The sequence below is a fragment of the Sander vitreus genome, chromosome 16 (assembly GCF_031162955.1).
Source record: "Sander vitreus isolate 19-12246 chromosome 16, sanVit1, whole genome shotgun sequence".
Classification (NCBI taxonomy): Eukaryota; Metazoa; Chordata; class Actinopteri; order Perciformes; family Percidae; genus Sander; species Sander vitreus.
The window spans coordinates 16,699,845-16,726,329 of record NC_135870.1 but is presented as its reverse complement, the minus strand read 5'-3'; the positions used below and the strand labels follow the sequence as shown (position 1 = coordinate 16,726,329).

Genomic DNA, 26,485 nt, shown 5'->3' with positions numbered 1-26,485 from the left:
TTTAAGATTGACCGTATTTTCGTTTTCAGTCAAATGCCCTTTTGAATGGGAGTGCTAGGGGCACTATGATCGCATCAAAATAGCTATTTTTAAAACGCTAAGAAAGCTTGACACAACATGAAACTTGGCTGGAAGTATCACCAGGGGCTCTACACATGAACTCTAGCATTGAGAATGTTGTTTGTGTACACACTTTGACTCTCAAGATGGCGGGGAGCAGAAAAAACTGCTAAAGTGAGTTGTTCAAAACCTTTTTTAGTAAACTCTGTACATAAACAATGTTATCAATGCTCAAGTTCATGTGTAGAGCCCCTGGTGATACCTCAAGCAAAGTTTCATGTTGTGTCGAGCATTCTTAGTGTTCGTGCGATCATAGTAGTGCCCCTAGCACTCCCATTCAAAAGGGCATTTGACTGAAAACGAAAATAAGGTCAATCTTAAAAGTGGCGCTTCCGTCCTAATTATGCTTTTAAACAAAAGTTTGACTCGGGTACATTCACAAAAAGACCTTAGGTTGCATTTTGGCGAGAGTTACGTTTTAATATTGCATATTTAACTGGGTCAGCACTTGGAAATTGCACAACTGATTATAGTCAGGTGGTTAACATTAAAATCTCAGAATAGAATTCAATTAAACTGCCTGATCACAGTAAAAACATTTGGTCATAAGGGAAAAAATAAATTATTCAAATATAGCCTGGAGGTTTATATTGTTTATTTAACTATGTCAGCCCAGCAGAGATATGAAAATAATGTAAAACACTACATGACAGAGAATTAGGTATACATGTCATCAGCAATGTTAGCTCTTTATCATCTTTTTAGCCAGAATGAGGGAGAGAGTTATATTGTAAGTGAACACAGAACATCAGAATATGATCTCAGGCACATCAGGGAACCTACAGGGAGTAACATAAATTAATTTACACTGAAGAATTGTTGCACAGAAGACACACACACACACACACACACACACACACACACACATATCTGAATGTACAACACTTTTCATTTAAAAAGAAAAAATACTCACCTAACCAGATCTTGATGAGCAATTTTCTGTTGGCCAGAAAACAGGAAACTTCAGCATCAATCTATCTGTGGGTGTGTGTGTGTGTGCATGTGTATATATTGTATATGTGTAGATATGTGTGTGTTCCTCTACTTTACCTGCTGGAGGTGGAATCAGAATAGAACCTCTGGAGAAACCCTGGGACAAGGCAAAGGCTTTAAACTTGTTAATAATTTCATTTCTGACCGTTTGAGTGCGACCTGCAAACAAGAGACACATAAGACAGTGTTGACTCTGTAGCTCACACGTTTACATGTCATGCAAAAATGTGTGTGTGTGTGTGTGGGTGTCTCACCGTAAAGAGCCACCTGTGTGTACTCTCTGTTGAAAACCTTGTGTTTGAGAACCATAGCGTATTCAGTGTAGTTTGTGTCCATCACTGTGATGTCCTTCACCATGTTATGGCCTGACAGAAAACATAAAACAGAAGTGAGGGACAAAAACTTTGTTAATTAGTATTAAATATTAAATTAACCAGAGCAATATGAGGATGAATGAAAATCCATGTGAGTGACATTGTAATCTACTCTGAAGAATTTAAATGACTTGATTTGTGTTATTTAAGATGAGATTGTCAGGCATAAATTAAAAGAGATTTCAAACAAAGGTATATATATACAACTGGATAAAGGCACCCAATGAATAAAAATATCTTAAAAAATTGCAGAATGAACACAGTAAGAAAATAAGGAATACAACAAATAAGAATGCATGTAGTGCAGAAATATATGAATATTTTAAATATATTACACATTTACAGAACAACACAGGACTTATAATTACGTCAATAGCTCTATACAATGCTAGATACAACAGCATTTTTAATAAATGTTATTTGTAACAAAATCTTTTTAACAAGGAAAATATCAAAGTGCACCAGATTTGTATTTTTAAAAGGTAGAAAAAAACATTAAAATGTATACAACGCATCACAAAAACAAAACCAACATTCTAAAAACATACTTGGGACAAGCCAAAAATGTTACATTTCTGCTTTGCTTTTATTTCTGTTAATGCACTCTATATTATATAAATTAATTATTTTTAGGGCACTCAGGAATGGAGCCTCACACTTCAATTCAGTCTGCATACAACCACGCTGAGCTCTGCATCCTCGCTGCTAAATGTATGGTTTATAAGCTCAGGGACAGTCTGTGGAATGTTTGCTCAGATTTGTTACAGTGCATCACAGGAACAGAGACACACAGGCAAATTTAAATACACATTGATTGAAATATTTGTCACGTCTTGCACTGTGGCTTTTATCTGTGTGCTCGTTGTGCTTGTTTGCTCCTACAGAAGAACGGCTGTTCTACTGCTGCGGGAGTGCCAGCCATATATTGACATTGTAGCCTAATTGAGTAAAGTCACAGAGCTTACTTAGCATCCTTTCTCTTCTCTCTTGGGAAGGTGATGAGTGAGATGAGAAGTGAGCAGAGACTTACGTGTGCTGAAGTAGGTGAACTGTCCAGGTACATTGGTCTTCTCATAGCTGTACACCATAACCTGACAACCTAAAGGTCTGAATCACACAGAGGAAACACATTGTCTTTATCTTTTTCAAACTTCACTCCATACGCCTCTCCGTTTCCTCTCTTCTGTGACTAGCACATACACTTTTGTGGCCACCCATTTACACAGACATGTATTGTGTTGTAAATGCCCCGTGCACACAGACTCACGTGGCGTCCCACATTGTGAGGTTAACGTCGCCGTTTGGCAGTGCTGTAACAATGCCCATGGAGGCCTTCAGTTTGTCTCTGAAGGGGACAAACGATGCAGAGTCATAGGCCAGGCCCACCCGGTACCATTTCCCTGCAAACTAAACACACACACACACACACACACACACACACACACACATTACAAATTAAACTGATTTAACCATATTAATCCTTAAAAAAACATTATAAAAAGCTGGATGTGTGTGTCTGTCTATCTTACCCTCTGCAGGTTGAAATCCCTCTGGGGCTTCACGTCTGCATCCGCCATCATCACGCAGAAGATCACCATGACAACGGCGACCACAGTGGTCCTCATGACTGTTCGAAGAAAGGAAGCGGCGAGGTGGATGGGCTGAAAGGTTGAAAGAGAGTCTCTGACCAGAGCCAAAAGTGAACTGTAAGCAGTCGACAGGCAGGTACAGAGTGGCAAAGCCTGTGGCAATGTTTGTTTTTCTCCTGATCCACCCACCTGGTTGTCAGCCAATCATCGCTGGGGATCAGGGAACAGTGGCCAAGTGTTGAGGATGTGTGGTTCCAAAACAACCCCGAGTTAGACTTCACTTCCCATATGCACAGCAATGTATCATGCTTGTGGTCTCTTAATATCAGCTGAAGCTCATGTGCTGCACTCACAACCAGACACATTAGTTTCATGAGACTTTAACCCACATTGACAAAAGAAGGAAGAAACTTAGAGGGATCAGTAAATTCTCCATCTAAGCCCTAACTGGTGTTAATCTTTTAACTTGACTAACAGATAGTGGACGATGTCTTTAAATCATTCACTTAAAATAAAATAGCAAAATAGCAAAACCACACCATTAAAATACTCAATTACAAGTAAACGTTCTACATTCAGTAGTTTATTTATAGTAAAAGTGCAGATGTATTAGCAACAAAAAGGAACTTTGAGTATTAAAAATATTCATTATGCAAAAGGTTTTCTGTCAGTGTTATAGCCTATTTTTACATTATTGGATCATTATCATAATTAATGAATTAATATGCAAGTGGTACTTTAATGTTCCAATGTCAAAGTGGAACTATTTTATATGCTGTTGGGTAGTTAAATCTATATCAATATATCATATTTTAGAAGTTGATCATGTTTTCTATGTAAAATCTTTAACCATAACCAATGTGGTGGAGTAAAAAGTACAATGTTTCCAGTGGAACAAAGTGGCAGAAAATAGAAATACTTTTGTACTTAAGTGTGGTACTTTTGAATTGAAGTTGAGATTGAAGAGATTTGCATATAGAACAGGATATAACAGGTATAACAATTTTGCACAACTACAATATGAAATGCTACGACAAGAGAAACTAGTCATACCTTTCCGTAGAAGAGGTTCACAGGTTAATTTTAAAACTTATTTTCAAGCTTCAGTTTTACTTTCCTTCATTTCAGTGTTTTTGTCTCGACGGGTTCCCAAAACGTACAAATGAGTAAAGATAAATGACTCAAAATGTCAAGTTCAAGGTAAACTATAAAACGTAAGTAACATAGAAGCTCTAAGATCTCACTTGTTTTTCCGACGTTAGTTTGAGTAGTTTGACATAGCTAAAATTAGGACTGTAATGGATGTTGTGGGTGAGTAAATGAATGTACAGATTGAACATACAATGTTGAAAGTGGGTTTGGAGGGAGGTGTGTTTGTGGGACACAAGAGCTCACTGTTGAGTCCTTTAGCGGTGTCTTGGGTCTTGGGTCTAAGAGTTTCCTCTAGAGGAAAGTTTTTCGGATAGGGTAGTAAATGATCGGTAACACTTTACTTGAAGGTATCTACATAAGAGTGACATGACACTGTCATGAACGTGTCATAAACATTATAAACAAGTCATAAATGTTTATGACATAACGCTTCTTTTAATAAGTGTCATTCGGTTTTTGTCATGACAAGTTAGGGTTAGAGTTAGGGCTCATGTGTCATGTGTTCATGACAGTGTCATGTCACTCTTATGTGGATACCTTCAAGTAAAGTGTTACCAAATGATCTTGTAAAGTATGATTTGATTCATTAAATGTCTTGGATTCAACAGCAGTGTGCAGAAAGCTCTGCTTTTTTTTTCACTAGCTTTGAGCTCCTCTCTGATGCACCTGCATAAGAAATATTGGACGGGCACGACTATTCCTTCCCCCTGATTTGATACAATAGTAATTTAAATGTATATGAAAAATAGTATAGTACTATATGTAAATTTGAAGGAATAGTTTGGTTGTTAGACTGCTTAAAAAGGGGCCATTTAGTTTTCTCTAATTAGATAGTTGGGAGTCCATAATTTACTTAAAAAACACAAATGCATAAATGGCATAAACTTTACCTGGAAGTAATTTTACAGGAAACCATCTGAGTGTGACCCAAAGTGAACTGCTTAACCCAATGTTTGGGACATTGACCACAGCGTTTTTAGGATAAAAGGCTGTGCTATTAGTGTTGAAAGTGTTGGGATATCGCCAACATGTTTTAGGTTTTTAATAGTCAAAATCTGTATAGATTAGCAAAATGCAGCAGTCAGGCATCAACAAAACTATGAAATCCATACTACTACTACTACTACTAATACTACTAAGTACTACAACAATCAGAGCCCAAGTGAACAATTTAAATAGTTTTTTTTATTAATGATTTTCCATTTGCAGCACTGCTTTTGTCTTATTTTCTTGAAATGCATGTATACAGAAAGCCTTCAGTGGACAAGAGGACATCAGTATGTGTGTGTGTCTCACACACACACACACAGCACACCTCACAGACCTCCCCTACACACACTGCACAAGCTGAGAGCTGCTGCGTGTGCAATGAGATAACAACATAAAATAATAATAATTAAAAAAACAAAACAACACATAGGCAGACGTGTCCAAACTTGTTTCCTTCTCGAGCAATGTTTGATGTTCCTGAGGACCAAGATAGGGAAAAGCAGACAAACAAAAAGTGCAAAAAGCAGTGTGAGAAAAAAATGTTGATCAGAGGCATGAGGGACAGCAACACCAGACACAGAAATGTTAAAAACACAATTCTTCAGCCAGGGTTTTCTGGATCGCAGTATGGCCTGTCTGGTGTGTAATGATCTCCACATAACTGTGACCTTAGTTAGCCAGTCATTTGATACAGTGCTTTACACAATCAGAGACTCAGATTATGTTGACTGATCTCAGTATATGCCGGGAAGACTGGTGACAGTTCGAAGCCTCTGAGGCTTTCTCACAAGATTGTTCACTTTGGAGCTAGAGGAATAAACTAAATGTTTGGTCCAAACGTATTAGGGGGCTGGCATTAAATCGTTTTTATCGGTCACGATACCTGGAAAAATATGCAGAGGACCTGGAAAATTATTATTTGTCTTTCAAAAATAAAAAAAATGTGAAAGAAACCGGGTCAAATGATTTTAACTGATAATAATATCTACAAGCCAGTTTAAACATTTAAATCCGTTTTAAATTTGGTTTACAAATTTACCATTTACAGTTTCATTTTCGCCAATACATTACTATATACAGTAATTTAAGTTGCAGTCATTAGGTCCTTTCCTGCTTGATAAAATGATGGCATGGAAACTTGTCTCTTTCACCCTCTCTTTTCTGAGAAAGGACACAGCACCCCCCTCTGGTCAAACGTGTCTCAAAACGTGAATACGCCCTGTCCCACAATGTGTCAGTCCCTGCAGGCCTTCAGCTGACTTGTCTGGTTTGCCATCTACTTTTCAACACATTATTTATTAGCTGCGAAATGGCAAATTGTTTCTAGTCAACATAAATTACTACACCAACTGAATCCAGAAAAGGTTTCTCCCTGGCTGGTTCCTAGTGTCTTTTATAAAAAGGTAGAGAAAAAAAGAACTGCCATTCGATTGTCTTACACTCATGCATGAATCCCGTTTTTTTTTTCCATACCAAAATCACAAAGCTATGATTTCATGCAAAGAAAACAAACGCAAACACATAAAGCAGTGAAACAATCAAATTATAATTAACTTGATTAAATTACTTCAAAAAAATAATTTAAACTCATACAAAAAAAAAAGAAAGTGTAAAATGGAAACACCTTATTCAGATTGCTCTGCTGTGGAACTGTTTGGTCAGGGTTGGCAACCCTCAGCCACAAGCATCATAACAGCCAAACTGTGTTCCCATAGTTACGTTAATCACACTTTACTTTAGAATACCCTCATCATCATCGGTCACTCATTTGCTTTTTTAGACATTCAGAACATTTCACACTCATCATTAAAGAATAAATACATTCCCCCAAACAGGGAAATGATAGGTGAGAGCGACGTTGACGATCACTGTCGGCAGACTGCAGCCGTCAAGGTGAACTTTGTCAGTCAGTGCAAAGTATGAACTAAGAAAAGCCGTTTAAACATCAAGAACCAGTCTGCAGAGAACAAATTAGCCTAAGCATTGCTGCAATAAAACTCATGAAGTCCTCTACACTGCAGCCAGTTACACACACTGTTGGCAATGGCAAGCCCGGCTGTACTGTAGATGATTTGGGATGCGGTCAGTTGCAAAAGCAAGACAAAATGTCACATGGTAATGGCAGACTACGCAAAAACATCAGCAAAAGATATTTGAGAACAGTTTTGAGTGTGTAGTTGGAGCTTTATGTCAACAGACCTCTTAAAGAATCTAAAACAAATCCCTCCATCAAACACTAAACAAACTATATATAAATATCGGAAATGTATTCAACTGCTGTTTATACCATTGACTGAACACGAGCCCAGCAACATGAAGCAGACATGGTGGAGAACAGAGACCTGACAAAGACAGCAAGGATCAAACAAAGGTGCCAGCCCTAAAGGATGAAACGCCAGGGGAGAAGAAAGCGGAGAGAGGTTAAGAGATGGATGAATGGAAAGGATTGTGGTGGTTGGCAGACAGATGATAACGGCATAAAGTAAAAGGTGCTGAGCAAATGGAAACTTGGGTGATTAATATCTATAAGGTAAACCAAGAAACAAACGCATAACATATAGGAAATCTAGAAGACAAAGTAAGGTTACAGTTTGGACTAAGTAAAGACCGGAAGAGACTCAAAAGAAAAGGAAGTGAGGAGGATAGAGTCCAAGACAAAATGCTATGACTCTTGTCCATCGAGACATCAACAAAACCTCTTCCAGCACCTGGCAGGATGAAGGCGCCAGTCTCTGGAATGCCATGGCTTCTTAGCAGATCATTTTCAGAATAGAAGTATTAGCTGCCATGATTTAGGCCAGCTAAATAATCATAGAGGCTACTATGACAGGGAACTTGAAGACAGACAAATAAGATTATGGTAGATAAAAGCTAAATGGAACGGGTCCAACATAGGGAAGCATATGAGATACGATGTGTGCGCCAGGGCCTGTGAATCTGGGAGGGGAACTCACAGTAAGGCACAGTGCTCTGCTTGTGTGGTTGATGATGCTCATTCATGCTACTACAACCTCTGATGACAGCTAATGCAAACAACTGACAAAACATCGATGACAAAGCACATTTTCTCTTCTTCTATCGTATTTCGACGCACCCTATCCACCCCTTTTTGAATCTTTGGATCTTTCGGCTCACTTGAACTTGACAGGACATCCCTCTTTAGCACCAGCATGTTGTTGAAAATACAAGTCCTCGCTGATCAGGTGATTTGGTGCTTAGGTATCTTTAGTCAAGTCCTCTTCATGTGTTTTAGAAGAACACACACACACACACACACACACACACACACACACACACACACACACACACACACACACACACACACACACACACACACACACACACACACACACAATAGTTTACCTTTTAGGACAAAACCTGCACAATACAGCCACACAAACATACCCAGCTTAGTCAGCTCAGTATGTGAACAAGTCCTGTTTATGGAAATAGCCCCATGTATTTAGCCCAGGGTTGAATCAGTCAGATCACTTGACTTTGTGTTCCAGCTGCTGATATAAAATGCATACTGCAACTTCCTTTTTGAGGACTCCAAGAGTTACTGAAGCACAGATTTTGATAAAGCAAAAACAACCGGATACTTTTGCACTATGACAAAAGAGAATTCTTTTACAACAACTTAAATTACTAAAACTTATATATATATATCATTTAAATATGTAAACAAAGACTACAACTTAAATATATTTGGTGTAATGCAGACATATTTAAATAAAAAGCTTTGTTTTATATCAGCTCTCATGTGGTGCGGCTGATTATTTCACTGCACACACTGGAGGCTTTGCACCTTAGTAGATCTTTCGGCTTCAACCACTGGTCCAATTTAACTTCCGTAACCGTGGGTTACATGTCAAAGGCTTTCCAAAATCCCTAAGATCCTTATTCTTTTCCCTTTAAAAAAAAAAAAAAAATAATAAACTTTTGTCATTTCCTCATTTTCATCTCAAGCTCTGTAGAGTGAGGGTGGAAATGAAGACAATGAGACCAGAGAGGTGAAGGAAATACTTTCACGTTAACCTCAGATAGAGGAAAGCTGTAGTTATCACACAGGTTTGTCACTGCTGGCTAATTGTGCAGGAGAAGTCAACAGTAGAGCCTCCAGTCTTTTACAAAACAATCTCACTGACGAAACAACGAACCGAGAGACAGTTTATGTCCTCATAGGTCCCTCACACACTTTTTGTACTAAATAATCCATGCTCCTTCTCAGCATCCTTTAGGTCTGTGGATAGCTGTAGTTTAAAGTTTTTGCATTCTGGATGCCAGGCCGCCTGTACTCTGCATTCCCTTCCAGTTGTGTCCCCCAGCAACATGTGGTTTGATGGACCAGGATGGACAGGCGTGGCTGTTTGAGGCCTGTGTGGGCAGGGATACTGTGGCTATGAAGGGTGGTTTCAGGTTACCAAATAGACCTGGTTACTAGTTTTGTGCCTCTCTCTGCATTTGCTGAGGTAGCGAGAGGAGTTGCCGGTGAAGGATGGATGGAGTGGTGCTGTGTGTGTGTGTGTGTGTGTGTGTGTGTGGCGTGCATAAGTCTGCTTTTAGGGATTTTAAAGAGCAAAGTGGTTTTGAGAATACAATGTGTGTGTGTGTGTGTGTGTGTGTGTGTGTGTGTGTGTGTAAATATATGTTGCCGTTTGAGTGTGGGTGTAAGGAGTGTGTATGGCTATCACTTTATATGTATTTTTGTATATGGAGACAAGGCCCTGCATTCTGGTCACATAATAATGTCTTCTTTTCTATATCTGTATGTGTGTATTTACGTGTACATGTGTAGATGTAGTGGTCAGCCTGCTAATCACAATTTGTGTTTCCCAGACAGTATGGAACGGTAAAGGTCCTCGTCCAGCTGCACATAACAACCTCTTCTGGAATCCATGAAGTACAGTCTGTCTGACACTGCGCTGGGGTCGAAGCTGTCCCGACGTAAGTCCGTCTTCTGAAACTTAAACGTTCCTGAGAAAGAGACAGAGATTATGTAGGTATTTCATTTTGCCAATTAAGCTGTGCTAGTATTACTGTACTTCACTGTCTCACTGCTTTAAGAAAAATATAAAAACACACCACTATTCAATCAAATGTTTATTCTTAATAAGCAGTATTTTGTACACATATAATTTAAATGTATTCCCTTACAAAACAGTGCAGTTCTAACATTACAGAGCTGCAACATTAAGTCAGTGAATCATTTAGTTGATTGGCAGAAAATGTATTCAAATGTATTAACTATTTTGATAATCGATTAATCATTTAAGTCATTTTCTAAGCAAAAAAAGTCCAACATTTCCTGGTTTCAGCTTCTTAAAGGTCCTACGACATGCTGCTTTTTGGATGCTTTTATATAGGCCTCAGTGGTCCCCTAATACTGTATCTGAAGTCTCTTTCCTGAAATTCAGCCTTGGTGCAGAATTACAGCCACTAGAGCCAGTCCCATAATGAGCTTTCCTTAGGATGTGCCATTTCTGTGTCTGTAGCTTTAAATGCTATTGAGGAGGAGAGAGAGGGGGGCAAGGTGGAGGGTGGGGGTGTAGCCTTGACCAACTGCCATGCATCGCTTGTTTTCAAGCCATGTCTCTCTCTTTCTCATGGCAGATCGGCCCATCTGAGCTTTCATTTTCTCAAAGGCAGAGCAGGATACCCAGGGCTTGGTTTACATCTATCGCCATTTCTAGCCACTGGGGGACCATAGGCAGGCTGGGGGAATGCATATTAATGTTAAAAAAATACTCATAAAGAGAAATTTTCATGCCATGGGACCTTTAATTGTAAGGACTTGCTGCTTTTCTCAACAAAAAAAAAAATATTATCATTTATATTAGTATATGATAGTATTACAAATATTTGTTGTTTTGTTTGGACTCATGGCCTGATAATACGGATCCGGATGCCTCTTGGGCGCCTTCCTTCGGAGGTTTTCTGGCTGGTAGAAGACCACGGGGTAGACCCAAAACATGCCACAGAGATTATACATCTCATCTGGCTTGGGGAATGCGTTGAGAAACGTTGCTGGGGGGAGAGACATCTGGACTACCTTGCTTAGTCCCAGATAAGCGGCAGAAAATGGATGGATGGATGGACATTGTACTTTGACTCCTCACTGGAACAGTTCTAAATAATTTGATTAAGAGTCCCAAATAGTGGCTGAGATCATTGTCTCATATACAGTATTAGAAAAATAAATAAAACTGGGGCACTTTAGACGCCAGCTATGAAGGTTTGAGGTCTAATTCAGAAACCCTTCAAAACCAGTTGTAATTTTTTTCAAATTGCACAGTAATAAAGCTTCTGAAAATCTCATGATTTTTTTTAACACAAACGGCAGCGAAAAGAGCATTTCACCTGTCTTGTTGACCTCCGGAAGGAAGCGGAGGAATACAGGCCTGGCGTACGGCGGGAGAGCTTTCTCCATGTCTTTCACAAGCTTCTCCAGGTCAGTGGAGTGAGACGGATCAGCGATGGCTGCCATTCCAGCTTTTCCCTCTGCTCCTGTACACCCAGAAAGGGGCATGTCAGAGGATGAATTCCACCATTTGGGGTTTAAAGTCAAACAGATGCTTGTGTTTGTGCATCGAGGCCATGAATGCTGCGAAGAACCCACCTTGTGACTTTACACAGTATCTCACTTGTACTTGTACACTCCCCCTTAAATACTGCTAGTACTGAAAGAGAGACTTCTAGAGAACTCAGTACATCATTGATTGTATTAGTATAGTTTTTTAATTTAGTGTCTAGGCGGTCTCCTGAGCAACACTAATGCTTTCTTGGGATATCTGTAAGTTTGTGTGTTACTGCTATTACTGTTGTGGCAGTCTTTCATATGTTGTCTGCTTGTGTATCTTTTGTTATTCGTCACTGTGCATGCCAAACTAGTTTTGCGGATTAATAAAGTTAACTAATCTAATCACAGTGACTGGAAAGTGGCATCTGTGATTTGCCTCTGCAGAGTCTCAACTACAGCTCAGCTTAATATGTAATGACATTTCAAATTGGTATAATTAATTTCATGTCACAATAAGTCAAGAGTAAGCCAAGATACTGCAGCTATGATAACTATAGTATTTAACACAGTATGGTTCTTGTTAAATATCTGTTCAGTATTCATCTCTCTATACACACTGCAGTGACCTATTTTCAACAAGACATGCACAGAGAGCAGACATGCTGTTTGTGCCCACTCTTGTACAGCTCTAAACCAAAACCTTCTTTGGACACATATTGAGGAAAACCCCAAATAAGAACAAATAATCAAGCCTGTACATTGACAAATTTTACCTGGTACTTCCACTCCATAGACAACTACATCTTTCATGTCTAGCAGCCTGCTGAGAGTTCCCTCCACCTCGGTCGTTGAGACGTTCTCTCCTTTCCAGCGGAACGTGTCTCCTGTGCGGTCCTTGAAGAACATGTGGCCGCAATCATCCATGATCAACACATCACCTGGTGAGAGGAGGGGTGGGGGGGTTGCGAAAAATCATATTAATTAAAAGTACTTTAACGCATGAGCTGTTTTAACCGAACCCTGGACAGTCCGGTTAGTTTGGGGTGCTGGGAACTCTGGTGAGGACCAAACCAACCAGACTCAGGGGTCTCGGTTCGCTTTCAAGTGCACTAGAGTTCAGTTCACTTTAAATGAGAACGCAATCCGACCCAAACATAGGAAGTGAACTGAAAAACAATGTGTTTACTAGCCTGCAATTTAAATGAATTCAACCCTGTACACAATTTACAGACTTGTATATGATTTAACAGATGATAACTTTTAAATCCATAACTTACTATGACCATACATTGCTCGTCGTAACAACCCACTATCTGTCTCTCATCAGGGCCCGCTCTCTTCTTAACAGCTGCTCATACAACCGGTGTTGCTCCTTTATTTCTAAGACCAGGGAGTGTCAGCAAGTTTTACTCGACCGTTTCCACCACATGAGATTTGTTTACAATATTTAGTGCACTTGACAATTGTGCAGTGTGAACGATAACCAAACCAAATGAAAAACGCAAAAATGTTGCAACTTCACCCCTGAAGTGCACAGTGTCTCCCAAGCTATAGGTGTGAAAGTTACCTTAGTCAGTCAGCATGTAATACAGTGAATAAGTAAATGTGTGTGTGTGTATGTGTGTCTAACCAGAGAGATAGGCAGTGTCTCCCTTCTTGAAGACATTATGAGCAATCTTCTTGCTGGTTGCGGATTGGTTGACATAACCATCAAACCTCCGAAGAGGGTCATTCTGAATGATCCTGCCGACTAGCTGCCCAGGCTCACCTAGAGAGAGAGAGAGAGAGAGAGAGAGAGAGAGAGATTGATTACATGCAATCATTTTGAGGGAGTTCATTTGCTCAGCCAGTAACTTTTGATGTTAAAATTTCCAAAAAAACAACTGCAGTATGCCCAGAGTAGTGCTTTGAGATAAAGAGTATTTAGTTTTAATTATCTTCTTAACATATAGGGCTATTTCCTTTCCTTTTATTTTCTTTATTAAAAAGGACAAGCACATTAATCGACATCTCTGTACGTATGTGCCTTAGCTCTTAGCTAGTTGGCTAATTTTATTATTGCCAGTGAGTTGAAAGAAAAATATGTACAACAATCACTTCTGCCAAAAGTACAGACTACTTGCCCAGCTCTATGTACAAGACTACCAAGTGTAAAGTTGATGTTTAATATGTGTATAGAGTAAACCTACCAGGTTTACATGGAATACAGACACCATCAGGTCCCCTCATGAGCTCCATGGTCTCCTCATCCACCCTCACTAGTCTGATGGGGTAGATGAAGGGTAGAATCCGACTGTTAAAGCCACACGCTCCAATCTAGAGCATAGAAGAAAAGAAAAAAAATCAACAAGGCTGACCAGTTCCAAACAGCCAAAAAGCTGCAGCGCTGTGTTGTGTTATTTTGTGTTGATAAGAAGCCACCAAAACTGAGAAAACATTTTTAGAATAACAAAGTGCTTAACATGAAGATGATTTTAGAGCAATACAGAAAAGAAAAGCCACTGAACATAATGTAAAACTCTCAGGTGAAAGAACTTGAGTGGGTGGTGGTAGTCTAGTTTTTAAAGAGAGTATTTCACTACAGGGATGCCAATTAAAACACTTGGGCTGACAAAAGAAAATCTAGGCAGAAAAACAACAACCTATAGGCTGTTTGGTCACCACTTTGTTGCACATTCCCACCTTGTTATCAAAGTTGCCGAGGCTGCAGTTGCACTCTGTTGCTCCGTAGAACTCTGCGATCTGTGGGATATTGAAGCGCTTCATGAACTCCTCCCATATGGACTGCCGCAGGCCGTTGCCCATTGCCATGCGCACCCGATGTTGTTTCTCCATGTCCCGAACCGGCTGGTTCAGCAGGTATCGGCAGATCTCACCAATGTACTGCACAATCTGGGAGGAGAGTGGAGCAGGACGGTAGTGAGAAAAATAGTTCAGTGATGACATGGAACAGACATAAGAACAGACTAATTACTGATTTAATACCAAGCTTACAATAACGAAGAAGGGATTCAAAGAGATTAACTGGGGAATGACATTAAATCTTGAGATTATTTTTAAAGAAAGTGACAGGAAAGACATCTTTTGAGCAACTGATTGTGGTGTGCTACTGCTATCTGTGGCATTGACTTGTAATCTTTATTATGCTTACAGTGCAGTTGTATTTGGCACAGTCGTCCCAGAAACGTGACGCAGAGAACTTCTTTCTGATGACTACAGTCATGCCATGTATTATACACTGGCCCACTCCCACAATGTTACCTGTAGACAAAGAAATATGAGTTGTCCTTAACACGGGAACATATAAGGACATAGAATTTAAAGCAACAATTTGTACACTATTTTTCTGTAGGCACAAGTCAAAAACACTGAGACTAAATGTGTGCCATTCAAAAACACAGGTAAACATTAGCAACGCTTTTTGTTGCCAATTGGTGTTAACCACTATCTAAGGCCGGATGATGTTTTAAGCTAAGTTCACCAAGATGAATGTTATAAAAAAAAAATAGCTGACAAGTTGTAACTTTAAAATCAACTTTAAATCACACACAAATCAAGTTATGATTTTACCTGCAGAGTGGTAGAGCGGAAGGCAATCATACAACACATCATCTGAAGTCATCCTAAAGCCATAATACACCAAGGCCGCCATGCGGTAGTACCTGAAAACCAGAATGGCAAGAGAAGAAAGTAAAACAAAGTCAAAACAAAACCAACAAGTTTTAAGTATTTCTCCTCCATTCTCTTAGAACAGTATTTATACTACACATGAAAGCATGGCTCAGAGCAGCTGCAGTCCCTGTGTGTCTGTTAGTTAGCTGCATGGCTCCTTCCTACCTGCTGTGCACAACAATAGCAGCTTTAGGCATCCCAGTGGTTCCTGACGTGTAGATGTAAAACAGGCGATCTGAAACAGAGAGCAGGGTGAGAGTGATGTCTTACATGCATTATGACTGGTTCTGGCACGTGCTTAAGAGCGTAAACATGAATGCTCTGTCATGTTTAAATATGTTACTCATTTTGAAATAAACATTTTGCTGAATGCTCACTTCTGATTAGCAGTGCAGGAGTATAAATGCTGGGCTTTGATGAACCTCAATTACAGGCCAATTCAGCTCATTTTGACTAAGTTACAGCACTGAAGAACCATTAGACCATTAAGTCCCTTTTTCTCAGGGGATACAGTGCAGTGTGTAAGCAAAGTGGTCTAGTGGTTACACTGAGAAATCCTGTTCTGACCAAAAATCCTGCATTCAGATGTACATATACAAATTGGCTCTAGATCCAGTTGAGAGGTCTCTGGCATCACAATTAACCACTTGTGTTTGGATTTTGCTTTCCTGCTCACAACTGATTGTCCATCCATCCATCCATCCATCTTCATCCACTTATCCGGGGTCGGGTCGCGGGGGTAGCAGCTCCAGCAGGGGACCCCAAACTTCCCTTTCCCGGGCCACATTAACCAGCTCCGACTGGGGGATCCCGAGGCGTTCCCAGGCCAGGTTAGAGATATAATCCCTCCACCTAGTCCTGGGTCTCCCCCGAGGCCTCCTCCAAGCTGGACGTGCCTGGAACACCTCCCTAGGGAGGCGCCCAGGGGGCATCCTTACCAGATGCTGATTGTATATGTAATAAACTCCAACCACTGCTCAACAGACGATATACACTTTGGAGCTCCGATTAACAGCTAAAGAACTGGATTAGAGTGGCTATATTCTACCTCAATTCATGTACAAACTTCAAACCCTTTCACAGAGTTGTTTGGCATAAGCAAATCAGCTGTGTGTGCGCCAGGTTTAGTGAGAACCTGTGACCTTTGTCACAGGTTTTATTGCTGAAACAGATGGTATGGCTGTCAGTTATTTCACATAGTGTTCAAGAGCAAAGGTGAGTGAGCAGGTGGGACTCGACTCATTGAATAAGAGATCACTGATTAGCTCTGTAATAGAATAGAAAGTTTGAAATGCTAAATAATATTTAATAAAAAAAAATACAAAGTATGGTGTGGGAACCAGAGTTAACCCATATAACTCTGGTGATGAATCATCCCAATAACTATAACAGTAAAACGAGTGGAGGATTCTTGTTTGATAACCATTTCTCTCATTAGCTCAATCAGCATCATATGGTGTATTTAGTTTTTACTTCATAAAATATGAATTAAAGTTTCTGTCCAGCCTCTGTATTTATTTGCAGTCATAAATAAACTTAGCACAAAGAGTAAGGAAATTTGTGTTTGGTAGATTATTTCTCTGTGGCAACAATGCTTTTTGGCAATGAATCTTATACTGTTGGAAAGCCTGTTTAGTTCCCTTTCAAATGGTGCCCCATTTGTAAGGAACATGCATTTGTGGGATGAGCAGCAGTGCTGAGTGGGTTGCGCCCATGAAAAAGTTGCCAAATCTTCTCTGCCAATGCCAAACAGCTTATTCTGCCACTGACTTGTTTGGTGGATTGGATGATTTAAGTTTGAAGAAACAAGACATATTGGCAATTGAACAATTTATTCATTTCACAAACAGGAGCCTCAGTAGCGTGTGGAAGAACCATACACAGCCACAACAGCCTGGCACCTCCTCCTCATGCTGGTCACCAGCCTGGTCACACACTGCTGTGGGATGGCATCCCATTCTTCAACCAGCAGTCCTGACCTCAACCCCATTGAACACTTGTGGGATCAGCTTGGGCGTGCTGTTCGTGCCAGAGTGACCAACACAACCATGTTGGCTGACTTACGACAAATGCTGGTTGAAGAATGGGATGCCAAACGAGTCAATGGCAGAATAAGCGGTTTGGCATTGGCAGAGAAGATTTGGCAACTTTTTCATGGGCGCAACCCACATACTCAGCACTGCTGCTCATCCCACAAATGCATGTTCCTTACAAATGGGGCACCATTTGAAAGGGAACTAAACAGGCTTTCCAACGCTATAAGATTTATTGCCAAAAAGCATTGTTACCACAGAGAAATAATCTACTAAACACAAATGTCCTTACTTTTTGTGCTAATCTTATATTAAATAGCATTGAAACAATAATATTTAAAATAATGAACACTGACACTTTTTTATATACCGACTTCTTAACATTTCCGTTCAGTGTAGGGGTTTCATTTTTCAGTACGATTAAATGATGTGATTTATTTGACTGCTAGTCACTGCTTGGTGCCAAAAGTATTACTTATCACTTGTCAACTTGTCTGTGCTGTCATACTATCAGAAAATGGAAACAAATGACTTTTTAAAATTGCTGTGTTGCTTTGGTTAGAGTTTGTGCTGAAATTTTGACAGTAATGTTTTATTCCTGATGACCAGGACATCTGTTGTTGGTTGCTGAATTAATATGACACCATGGAAAATATCACTTAAAATAAGCAGCTTTAAAATGTCTTTTTGTTAAATGGACTTTTTGGATCTATCAACATTGTTGGGCAACTCTGATCCGGATCAGTTCACGGTGTTCTCACCTGTGAAGCAGCGTTGTGGCCGGCTTGGCAGGTGAGACGGAGCAGCATCCAGCAGGGGCTCTAGGCTCTCGGTTCCCCGCGGGACTCGTTTGGGGTCCCAGTCTCCTGAGCAAAACATCTGCACCTCCTTTCCCATTAAACTGTGGACCTCAGACACCGCTATAAGAGTAAGAAAAACACAAAGTATGTCAATCCACTATTCCAAATTACAAGTGGACTTTATGTGGCACAACCTTTAAGCATTATTAGAGACAGAGAGAAGAAGGAAAGATGGTATAAGAGCAGACAAGGAAAAAAAGAAGGGAAGGGGAACAGGGGACAGGGTAGGTTAACTTGGGGTTTCAGGTAGGGGATACCTTGACATAAAAGGTGCAGTTCGACAAAAGGGCCAGTTTGACAAAAGGGCAAGAAAGTATCAATACGTTACTGTGAGCGACAGAAGAAGGGAGACAACACATTGAAACAGCTCTGATACTTTCCCCTGAAAAAAAGACAGTGTATCTTAATTTAAAAGCCTTATGTCATGCTGGCTCAGTACTAGTGCTACTAGCTTGAAAGTGACCTGCTCTGTAGCGAAGAGGCTGCTTTTTCAATTACTTAAAGGCATATATCACTTGACAACTCCAGGATCCAACACAAACACTGTTCAATCCCAGGATGAACAGCTCAAAACTCATTCAGCCTTTAGAACAGTTGAGATCAGGCCTTTTCAGATTGGGCAGGGACCCAAAAGTACGGTTGGACATTGTTTGGATTTTAACAATTCTGATTCCAATTCTTCCTTTCGATTCTGGTTCTTATCGATTTTTGATTCCGATTCTTTGAGGGGTGGAGTTGAAACGGTTCACATGCTTATTTCACAAATAAGAGGAAAGTTTTGATTCAATGGTGGTTTGCAGTTTTTTCAACTGCAAACCGCTTTTTCAACGTAAAATAAAGCCACACTAGAGCGCCGCATACTGTGCTCCATGACTGCAACATAACAAGCGCCTGGCCGCTACGGAAACCAAAACTTGCGCATGTTAAATTTGGAACCGATGATTGGATTTGAATCCAAATCCTCAAACGATTCCAAATGATTCCAATAAAGAAATGATTCGATGGAATCAAAATTTTTGGAACGATTCCAAGTAGGAATCGGTTCTCGATGCCCAATCCTACCCAAAAGAGGGTCATGAAGGGATTGAAATAGATAATAATTTTTTACTGATTTTACTTAATAATACACTGCAGGTTAGTAGATTAGACATTAGAACAGGGATTAAGTTCTGTTTGGGCATTCAAAAATAGTGATAGTAGTAGTTGATTTATATCTAATTTGTTTAACAGATATAAGGTCAAGACCAGAAGTAAGTTGGAGGAAAACAGAGATATTTAATTTATATGATGTAATTATTATCCATTAAAACAAGAGATTTAATTAACAATATTCCTAATTTATGTGACTCAACAGCGCTGGTTTTACATCAGCTATGTTGTCGTTTCAGTTTTTTCCGTATACACCGGGGAAATCCTAGATTTTAGTTTATCATTTATCAGTTCTCTCTGACCAACTCAGTCCTTAAACACTGCAGATTGATGATGGAGACATTTCTCCACTTCCCTCTACATTACTTCTTCTCATCTTTCCGTTCATCAGCCATACCATTGACTGATATTGATGAGACACCTTCTCTGAAAGCCATCTATCTTTTATGACCTCTGTTGCTTTCTCCTTGCACCACTCACCTCTCTCATCACAGCGGAAACATAACAGCATCACTCATCAGAAGGCAGTGCTGTACAGATTGTACAGCCCTCCTTTGGCTATGAACGTGACAATGTTACAACTATAACAAACAAAATCTGCCCCACATATCCTTCAGATGCTTCTCTAATCACTAACGCTACACATCCACCTCCTCCATCCTCTCTGCTCTTACCATCATTCAGCTCCGAGCCAAACATCACAGCCTTTGCATTGGAGATGGTGACACAGTGGACCAAGGCCTCTAGTCTCAAATTGAAGTTGATTAGAGCAGCCTCTACTCCGATCTTGGCCATGCCCAGCCAGAGGCCCACGTACTGGGACCTGTTCTCCATGAAAAGGGCCACCACGTCACCATCCTGAAGAGGAAAACAACAAAAGGAGGGGTCATCAACTGATTGACTGAAGTTAATTTTTATTTAACGTAAGTTTCTATAAAGAGTTCATGCCTCCTTCTAGATGGAAACAACATCTGAGAGAGTTTTAACAATTAAGAAAAATCAGTATAGCAAAAGGGTTTGTGGACCAAGATGTGTAAAATCTGCCACAGACGTCATTTTTTCCCTAATTCTTTCTAGGATATTTTGTTTTGTAGGCCCTACCTTAAAACCCCGTTCCAGCAGCATGTTGGCCACTCTGTTGGAGTACTCATCCAACTGATGGAAGGTCCACCTCTCCCCAGTCCCCTCAAAGATAAGTGCCGTTTTGTCCCCATGGCGGTGCACAGTTTCAGCAAAGATCTTGGGAATGGTGTTCTTTTCTCTGAGGTGGCGTCTGACATTCATCTTCACCCGCAATAGCACTCCTGCTGCACTGAAGGAGCAAGACAGAATATTATTAAAAAGGAGAAAAAAACCAGTTAAAAGAACTCTTCCTGGTATAATTCCAAAAGACAATTTGCCCTTTGCTTTAAAAGCCAATCCAGCTCACCTAAAAATGCGTTGGTTTTGCACGTTTTGGCTCATTAACTACAAATTGCATATACCTTCATTACTGTAAGCCTTTTTACAAGGTTCTTGAGATAAATGTTTTTGTTTGGTAGCATTTTCAAAACAGACAATATTTGCAAATGTTTAACATGCAACAACATGACTTTTACAAAAATATAAAGCTAACTAAATGGTCATTGTCATAATTGCAGCACTTCCTGGGCACAGTGAATGCATGAATGGCGAGAAATCAAACAAAAAACTTCTAGCACTAGTATTGTCATGCAGTAGTAATTAGATATTCATTAATTTCATAGTACATTGATATTTATCGCCCAATACTTTGAAGCTCATCTACATTTATAGTTGTATACTGTGCGTACATTATGACAGAGATGGCTGGGTGGGTCCCTGGGGCAAAGTCTGCTTACGTGAAAGGATGTCACTCAATACCTTATATTCATGGTGCAAAGGTACAGATAGTGGGCACTGTACAGAAACATAAAAAATATACTGTGCCAAGTTACTTCACGGCTACATTGTGGTGGTGGTGATATGTTTTATCTAGGGCTGTCAGCATTAACACGTTAATCGTGATGCGATTAAGGGCCGAGCATAATGCGTTAATTCTTTTTAATCGCATGCCGCCATTTATTACATTTATTTTACACTTCACTCGGCTTCGCATTGTGCCTAACAGGCTACTATTTTGACCCTTTGCCGCACCTTTACTTATCATCAAGCTGCCATACTTCCTCGTAACACATCCTACTGCTGCAGGCATGATGGAGAAAGACAGCAGCAACGAAATTCTGAATGGTGCTTTTTATTTTCCAAAACTCCCGGACAGCTCAGAAGTCGAAAGCCATATGCACATTGTGTAAAGCCGAATTAAAACATCACCAAAGCACGTCAAGCTTGAGGTACCACCTACGAGCTAAGCATAGTACAGTTAACGTGACTGGAGAGTGCTACTACCTGCTGACCTGTGGATGAAACCAAATCCAAAGAAATGACTACAGCTCTTGCGAAACGGGTGGCAACTAACTGCAGACCTGTCAGCATCGTAGAAGACTCGGGTCTTAAAGACGTACTACGGTTGGCATGTTCTGACCCGTCTTATACGTTGCCGTCGAGGGGGACAGTAGTTTCACCATACACAGCCTGTACGACACGGAGAAAGCAGCTAAACTGGAACTGCTGCAAAGTGCAAACGCTGTCTCATTAACCGGTGATCACTGGACGTCAGTGAGTAATCAAAATGATTTAGGAGTTACTAAACACTATATTGACTCTAGATTCAAATGTGTGAATAGATTCACACAATTTCTTTAATTTCAATTTTTTTTTATTTCAGTAAATAAATAAATAATAAACAAATACAAATCTTAAAGTAAAGTTCATAAAGTAACTTTCTTTGCATTCATTTGATTCCCAATCAAGATACACTGGTAAGAATTGCTTTCCATTGTTAATATGTACTTAAAAACTGTTCTGAAATGCAAAATAATAGAATTTTAATCATGTGATAAAACTACAGAAATTCAGCGATTAATTGCGATTAAAACGATTGTCAATTATTTAATCGTTTGACAGCCCTAGTTTTATCATTACACTGGTTATTGGCTTCATGATGGTCCAGATAACCATAATCTATTGTTGCACAGTTGTTTTAGTTATTTCATTACTACACTTGGCTGCAAAAAAAGCTGTTTGAAGCTCATTCTGTTACAACAGAGGAGCTACATGAACTCTACACCAGTGGTTCCCAACCTGTTTGGTCCAAGTATGGATATTGGATAGTGAAACTACTACTCGGAGTGAAGCTGAATGTTTCAACCATTCATCCATTACTTTTATTTAATCATTTGAATAATTAGTCATTACTTTTAGCTATTTATTTCTACCATTTATTCATTACTTTTAGCAACCGGTTTCAACTTCTGTGCTTGCTTGCTAACTAGGTCCATTATATACTCTTACATAACTGCAACATATAGTGTTCAGGTGTTACAGTTGATGTAATGTTAAGTGTAATTACCTAAGCCTTGTCACAGTACATTACAATACAGACATTTTTGAGTCACTGTGGGAGGGCATGCTTTGACAGGGTCAGATATAGTGCATTTTTAACCTTGGGGCTTAAGCCATTATCAGCACATAACTACAACGTTATCAGAACTGCATTTATAGTATGGGGTATTTGCATGTGAGCAGGTGCACACAACTCGGTAGCTGAGGTAGTATCAGGTCTAAAGAAGAAGAAAAATTGGTTTCAGCAAAATGTCTTTAAAATATAGACTTGGGAACTGTTATTTTTTATCTCTAACCAATAAGAGAGTAGAGGCCATTTTGTACACAATGGGTCACAGAAAAGTGCTCATTACTACTGGTTTGATTACATTGGCTTAATATGTCATGGAGAGGTCATAAAAGCTTTTACAATTTCCTGTTTTACCAGTTAATCACAAACCAATTACCATGGTAACTCTAACTGCAAATATTGGCTTTAGGCAAGACAGTTAAAAGATCTGCTACTCCCTGATCCTCTATATTGTGCTTTGTCGAAAATATTTCAGGCTACCTGCCCTGTCAAGTTTTGAAACATGAATAACAGGAACGTGTTGCTAACATTCGTTGTAAAACCAGGCCTGCGGAGGAAGAGCCACAGGAGTTTTTCAAATATGCTTTCAAAGATTTCTGCTAAATTGTTTTGCAAAGCTAAAGATGTGAGAACAATACTTGCAAATGTTTCTCCTATGAAAAAACGTATTACAGTAACAAGCAAAATCATGTCCAATAATCAAACGGCTGCATTAATGCAATAAACTGCATAATGTCCTTCTAAAGCGAAATGGGACTCAAATGTTTAAGTTGATTTATTCTGATTACAGTCTGTGTGAATCGTAAGCAGGTGCAAAAACTACGGTGTGTTGTACAGTTGTATTACTGTATGTGCAAGGTATTGTTTGGCTTACTAATTCTCTTCAGGAACTTCAATTGTTGGGATGCCTGCAAGTGTTAGGATGGTGACACATTTACTATTGACTTAGTGGTGTATCCAGTGCATTAGATTTGATAGTGGGGCTTTTAGCTGCTCTCCCATCCATATTGAATGAACACTGTAGGAATACCCAATTGTATATATAAAAAAGAGCTACGATTTCCACAATTCTTTTTTAACAGTGCAGTGAGACAATGATAGGGCTTCAGTTCTAACACTGTTTACCTAATATGGATGTTAACACCCTCAAACTGAAGATGAAGGTCATAACTTAACCCTCATAGTCATTGTTTCACTTCAGGTCCAATGTTCTGGAGTGTAGAACCAACAGATAATTTGTCACTGTCAAAATTCTTACAGAGAGCATTATATTTGGGATGTGGCTCCCTTTGACAGCAGTCAGGCATTAAGAAAGACCTACAAAAAAATAGCAAATGGGGAAAAATAACAATAGCAATAATTTGTCCAAGCTTGAAACGGCATTAAAACATGCACATTCCATGACTTTTTTAGGTTTAATTAACACTGTGAGCATGCCAACACATACACAAAATCCTCATGCTTACTGTAAGTCTCTGCCAATTGTTTTGGCAAAGATCTGCAGGAAGCTCCATCCTCCACTTCCCAGGTAGAAGATCAGGATGGCCGGAAGAACTTGGAACCAAGGCAAGCCCACTAGCAGCCTCAACACAAACAGCAGGGCTGTGGAACACCCTAGACGCATCATCCTAAAAGAACACACACACACACACACACACACACACACACACACACACACACACACTTCAGAATGTACTCTAGAATGATTTTGTTTAAACATCCTGTGCCCATTTTAATCAACTGTGGTACACTTACAATAAATGAGGAAGATGCTGCTATACGTAACCAGTAATGTATGTTTGCATCTTGTATGAAATCTGTCATCAGTCATAAACATGTAAACAGAAATACACAAACATTTTTGAGTGCACTATATTGTCTCACATGGGCAGCAGAATAAAACTGAGAAAATTCTTGAGTTTTTTTTTCTCTTGCAGTTGAATAAAACTCAAGGCTACAGAGACCTTGAGTCAGAAAGGGAAATCCTAATGCAAAGCAAATTGTCTATAGTGACAGCTCAGAGCAGCAGAGGACAGCATGTGTTGACATTGGTGTTCAGTGCCACCTGATAGTTTGGAAGATGATCCTAAAGCAGTAAACGATATGTTTACATGACTGCTTATTATCTATTCATTAACCTATGTAGAAAAACACTGCATGATGGCAGTATAGCTTTTTCAGAAGCCAAGATGCTGACTGGATATGTATTGCTTTCTCTCCCTGCATGTGGCTGTAACGATGATGATGGCTATAGCAATCCAATAAGTCTGCTGTTATTCAAAACATAGACAGCCGCTCTGTGTTACAAAACAAGTACTCTGAATGTCTGATGGATAACGTTAGTCATGATGGGATTTTTCACACGTCAAGGAAAGGAAATGCATTAAGAGTGCAGGAGCCACTTCACAGTAAGAAAGAAAGAAAGCGTCATCATCCGCTGCACCCGGAAATCTAAATAGCGCGTAGCATCATATTGCGGTAGTGAATGGGGAAATGATTGCGAGGCTCAACCCACCGTTGGTTAGACTACGCCTCGCTAATCATGCCATGTGCGCTTTGAGCCAGGGCCTTCAATCGTTACCCGGTTGGACAATATATCTGTATGCTCGGACTAACATGATGTAGGTTATCATGGTAACAAGCGCGCCTAGGAAGCAGGATGCGCAGCGTATTGCGCGCATCGGCTTAGCAAGGAAGCGGATGGACAGTGTGAAAGCAGCCTATTTTATGAAGAAGAGGCATGCTGAATATGCAGTCCACGTTCACATAAATTGCATTTCATGGACCGAGAGATGCCTGTAATTAAAGTGTCGAGAGACACCTCTCGAGTCCCGTCAGCGGGTCGCTCGCATACAAGGTTGACAGAGGACAATAGAGTGATAGCCAAAATATTTCCCTTTCTCCTAGTAAATAATAACCAGAGCCATTCGTGAAGTTGAACACCGCGGGGGCGCACAGTCAGATCGGGCTGTGTCGGGGTGATCAGTTTTTTTTTTTGCGTACATACCTTGCACCTCGTTCACACCGTCACAGCATGTAGGTGCGCAGAAATCCCAGAAGTGAAACTCGTTGTGTGCGATTCCGCTTTGATCGGCTTAAAGGCTAGCCTGGTCGCCCTCTCCGCCGCTCGCTTGGCTTGACAGAGGCTCACAAAAACGCACAGACACACGCACCAGGATCCCCTCTTGTTGTAATGCCCCTCTTGTTGTAATGCCACAAAGAGCTGATGCTTCTCCTCTGGTGGAGTCAAATTCGCCTGACTGTGCGCGTCGACGTTGACCCTGTGATCATCATCCGTTCATTGTCACAATCATTGATATCATTTATGGGTTCATTGTACCCGATAAGCTCGCTAGCAGGCGTAATTCAAATGACCTTATAATTTTCTTAGCTGCGCCCGCCCACCGCCGTCAGCGTCCCATCAGTGTATCAGGAATAAGCGTTGACGGACAGGTAACTGGGCCAATCGAGAATGGCGGTTCTTTACACATCCCATCCGGC

General features: G+C 40.1%; 2 protein-coding genes across 2 annotated transcripts; both read right to left on the bottom strand.

Moving 5' to 3' along the window:
• Positions 1-693: 693 nt before the first annotated feature.
• On the bottom strand, positions 694-3,232 carry ptgdsa (prostaglandin D2 synthase a). The gene is made up of 7 exons (XM_078271259.1): positions 3,017-3,232; positions 2,755-2,894; positions 2,518-2,594; positions 1,368-1,478; positions 1,171-1,272; positions 1,034-1,059; positions 694-899 (listed from the first exon to the last, which is right to left on the bottom strand). The coding sequence occupies exons 1-6, from the start codon at positions 3,110-3,112 to the stop codon at positions 1,034-1,036; spliced, it is 552 nt and encodes a 183-aa protein (XP_078127385.1). The 5' UTR covers positions 3,113-3,232; the 3' UTR covers positions 694-899.
• A 2,161-nt stretch (positions 3,233-5,393) lies between these two features.
• slc27a4 (solute carrier family 27 member 4) lies at positions 5,394-26,408 on the bottom strand. Its single transcript, XM_078272229.1, has 14 exons — positions 25,992-26,408; positions 24,451-24,612; positions 20,554-20,764; positions 20,127-20,310; positions 18,205-18,363; positions 15,576-15,645; positions 15,309-15,400; positions 14,890-14,999; positions 14,421-14,630; positions 13,928-14,054; positions 13,369-13,506; positions 12,512-12,676; positions 11,579-11,725; positions 5,394-10,195 (listed from the first exon to the last, which is right to left on the bottom strand). The coding sequence occupies exons 2-14, from the start codon at positions 24,609-24,611 to the stop codon at positions 10,038-10,040; spliced, it is 1,932 nt and encodes a 643-aa protein (XP_078128355.1). The 5' UTR covers position 24,612; positions 25,992-26,408; the 3' UTR covers positions 5,394-10,037.
• Positions 26,409-26,485: the final 77 nt, after the last annotated feature.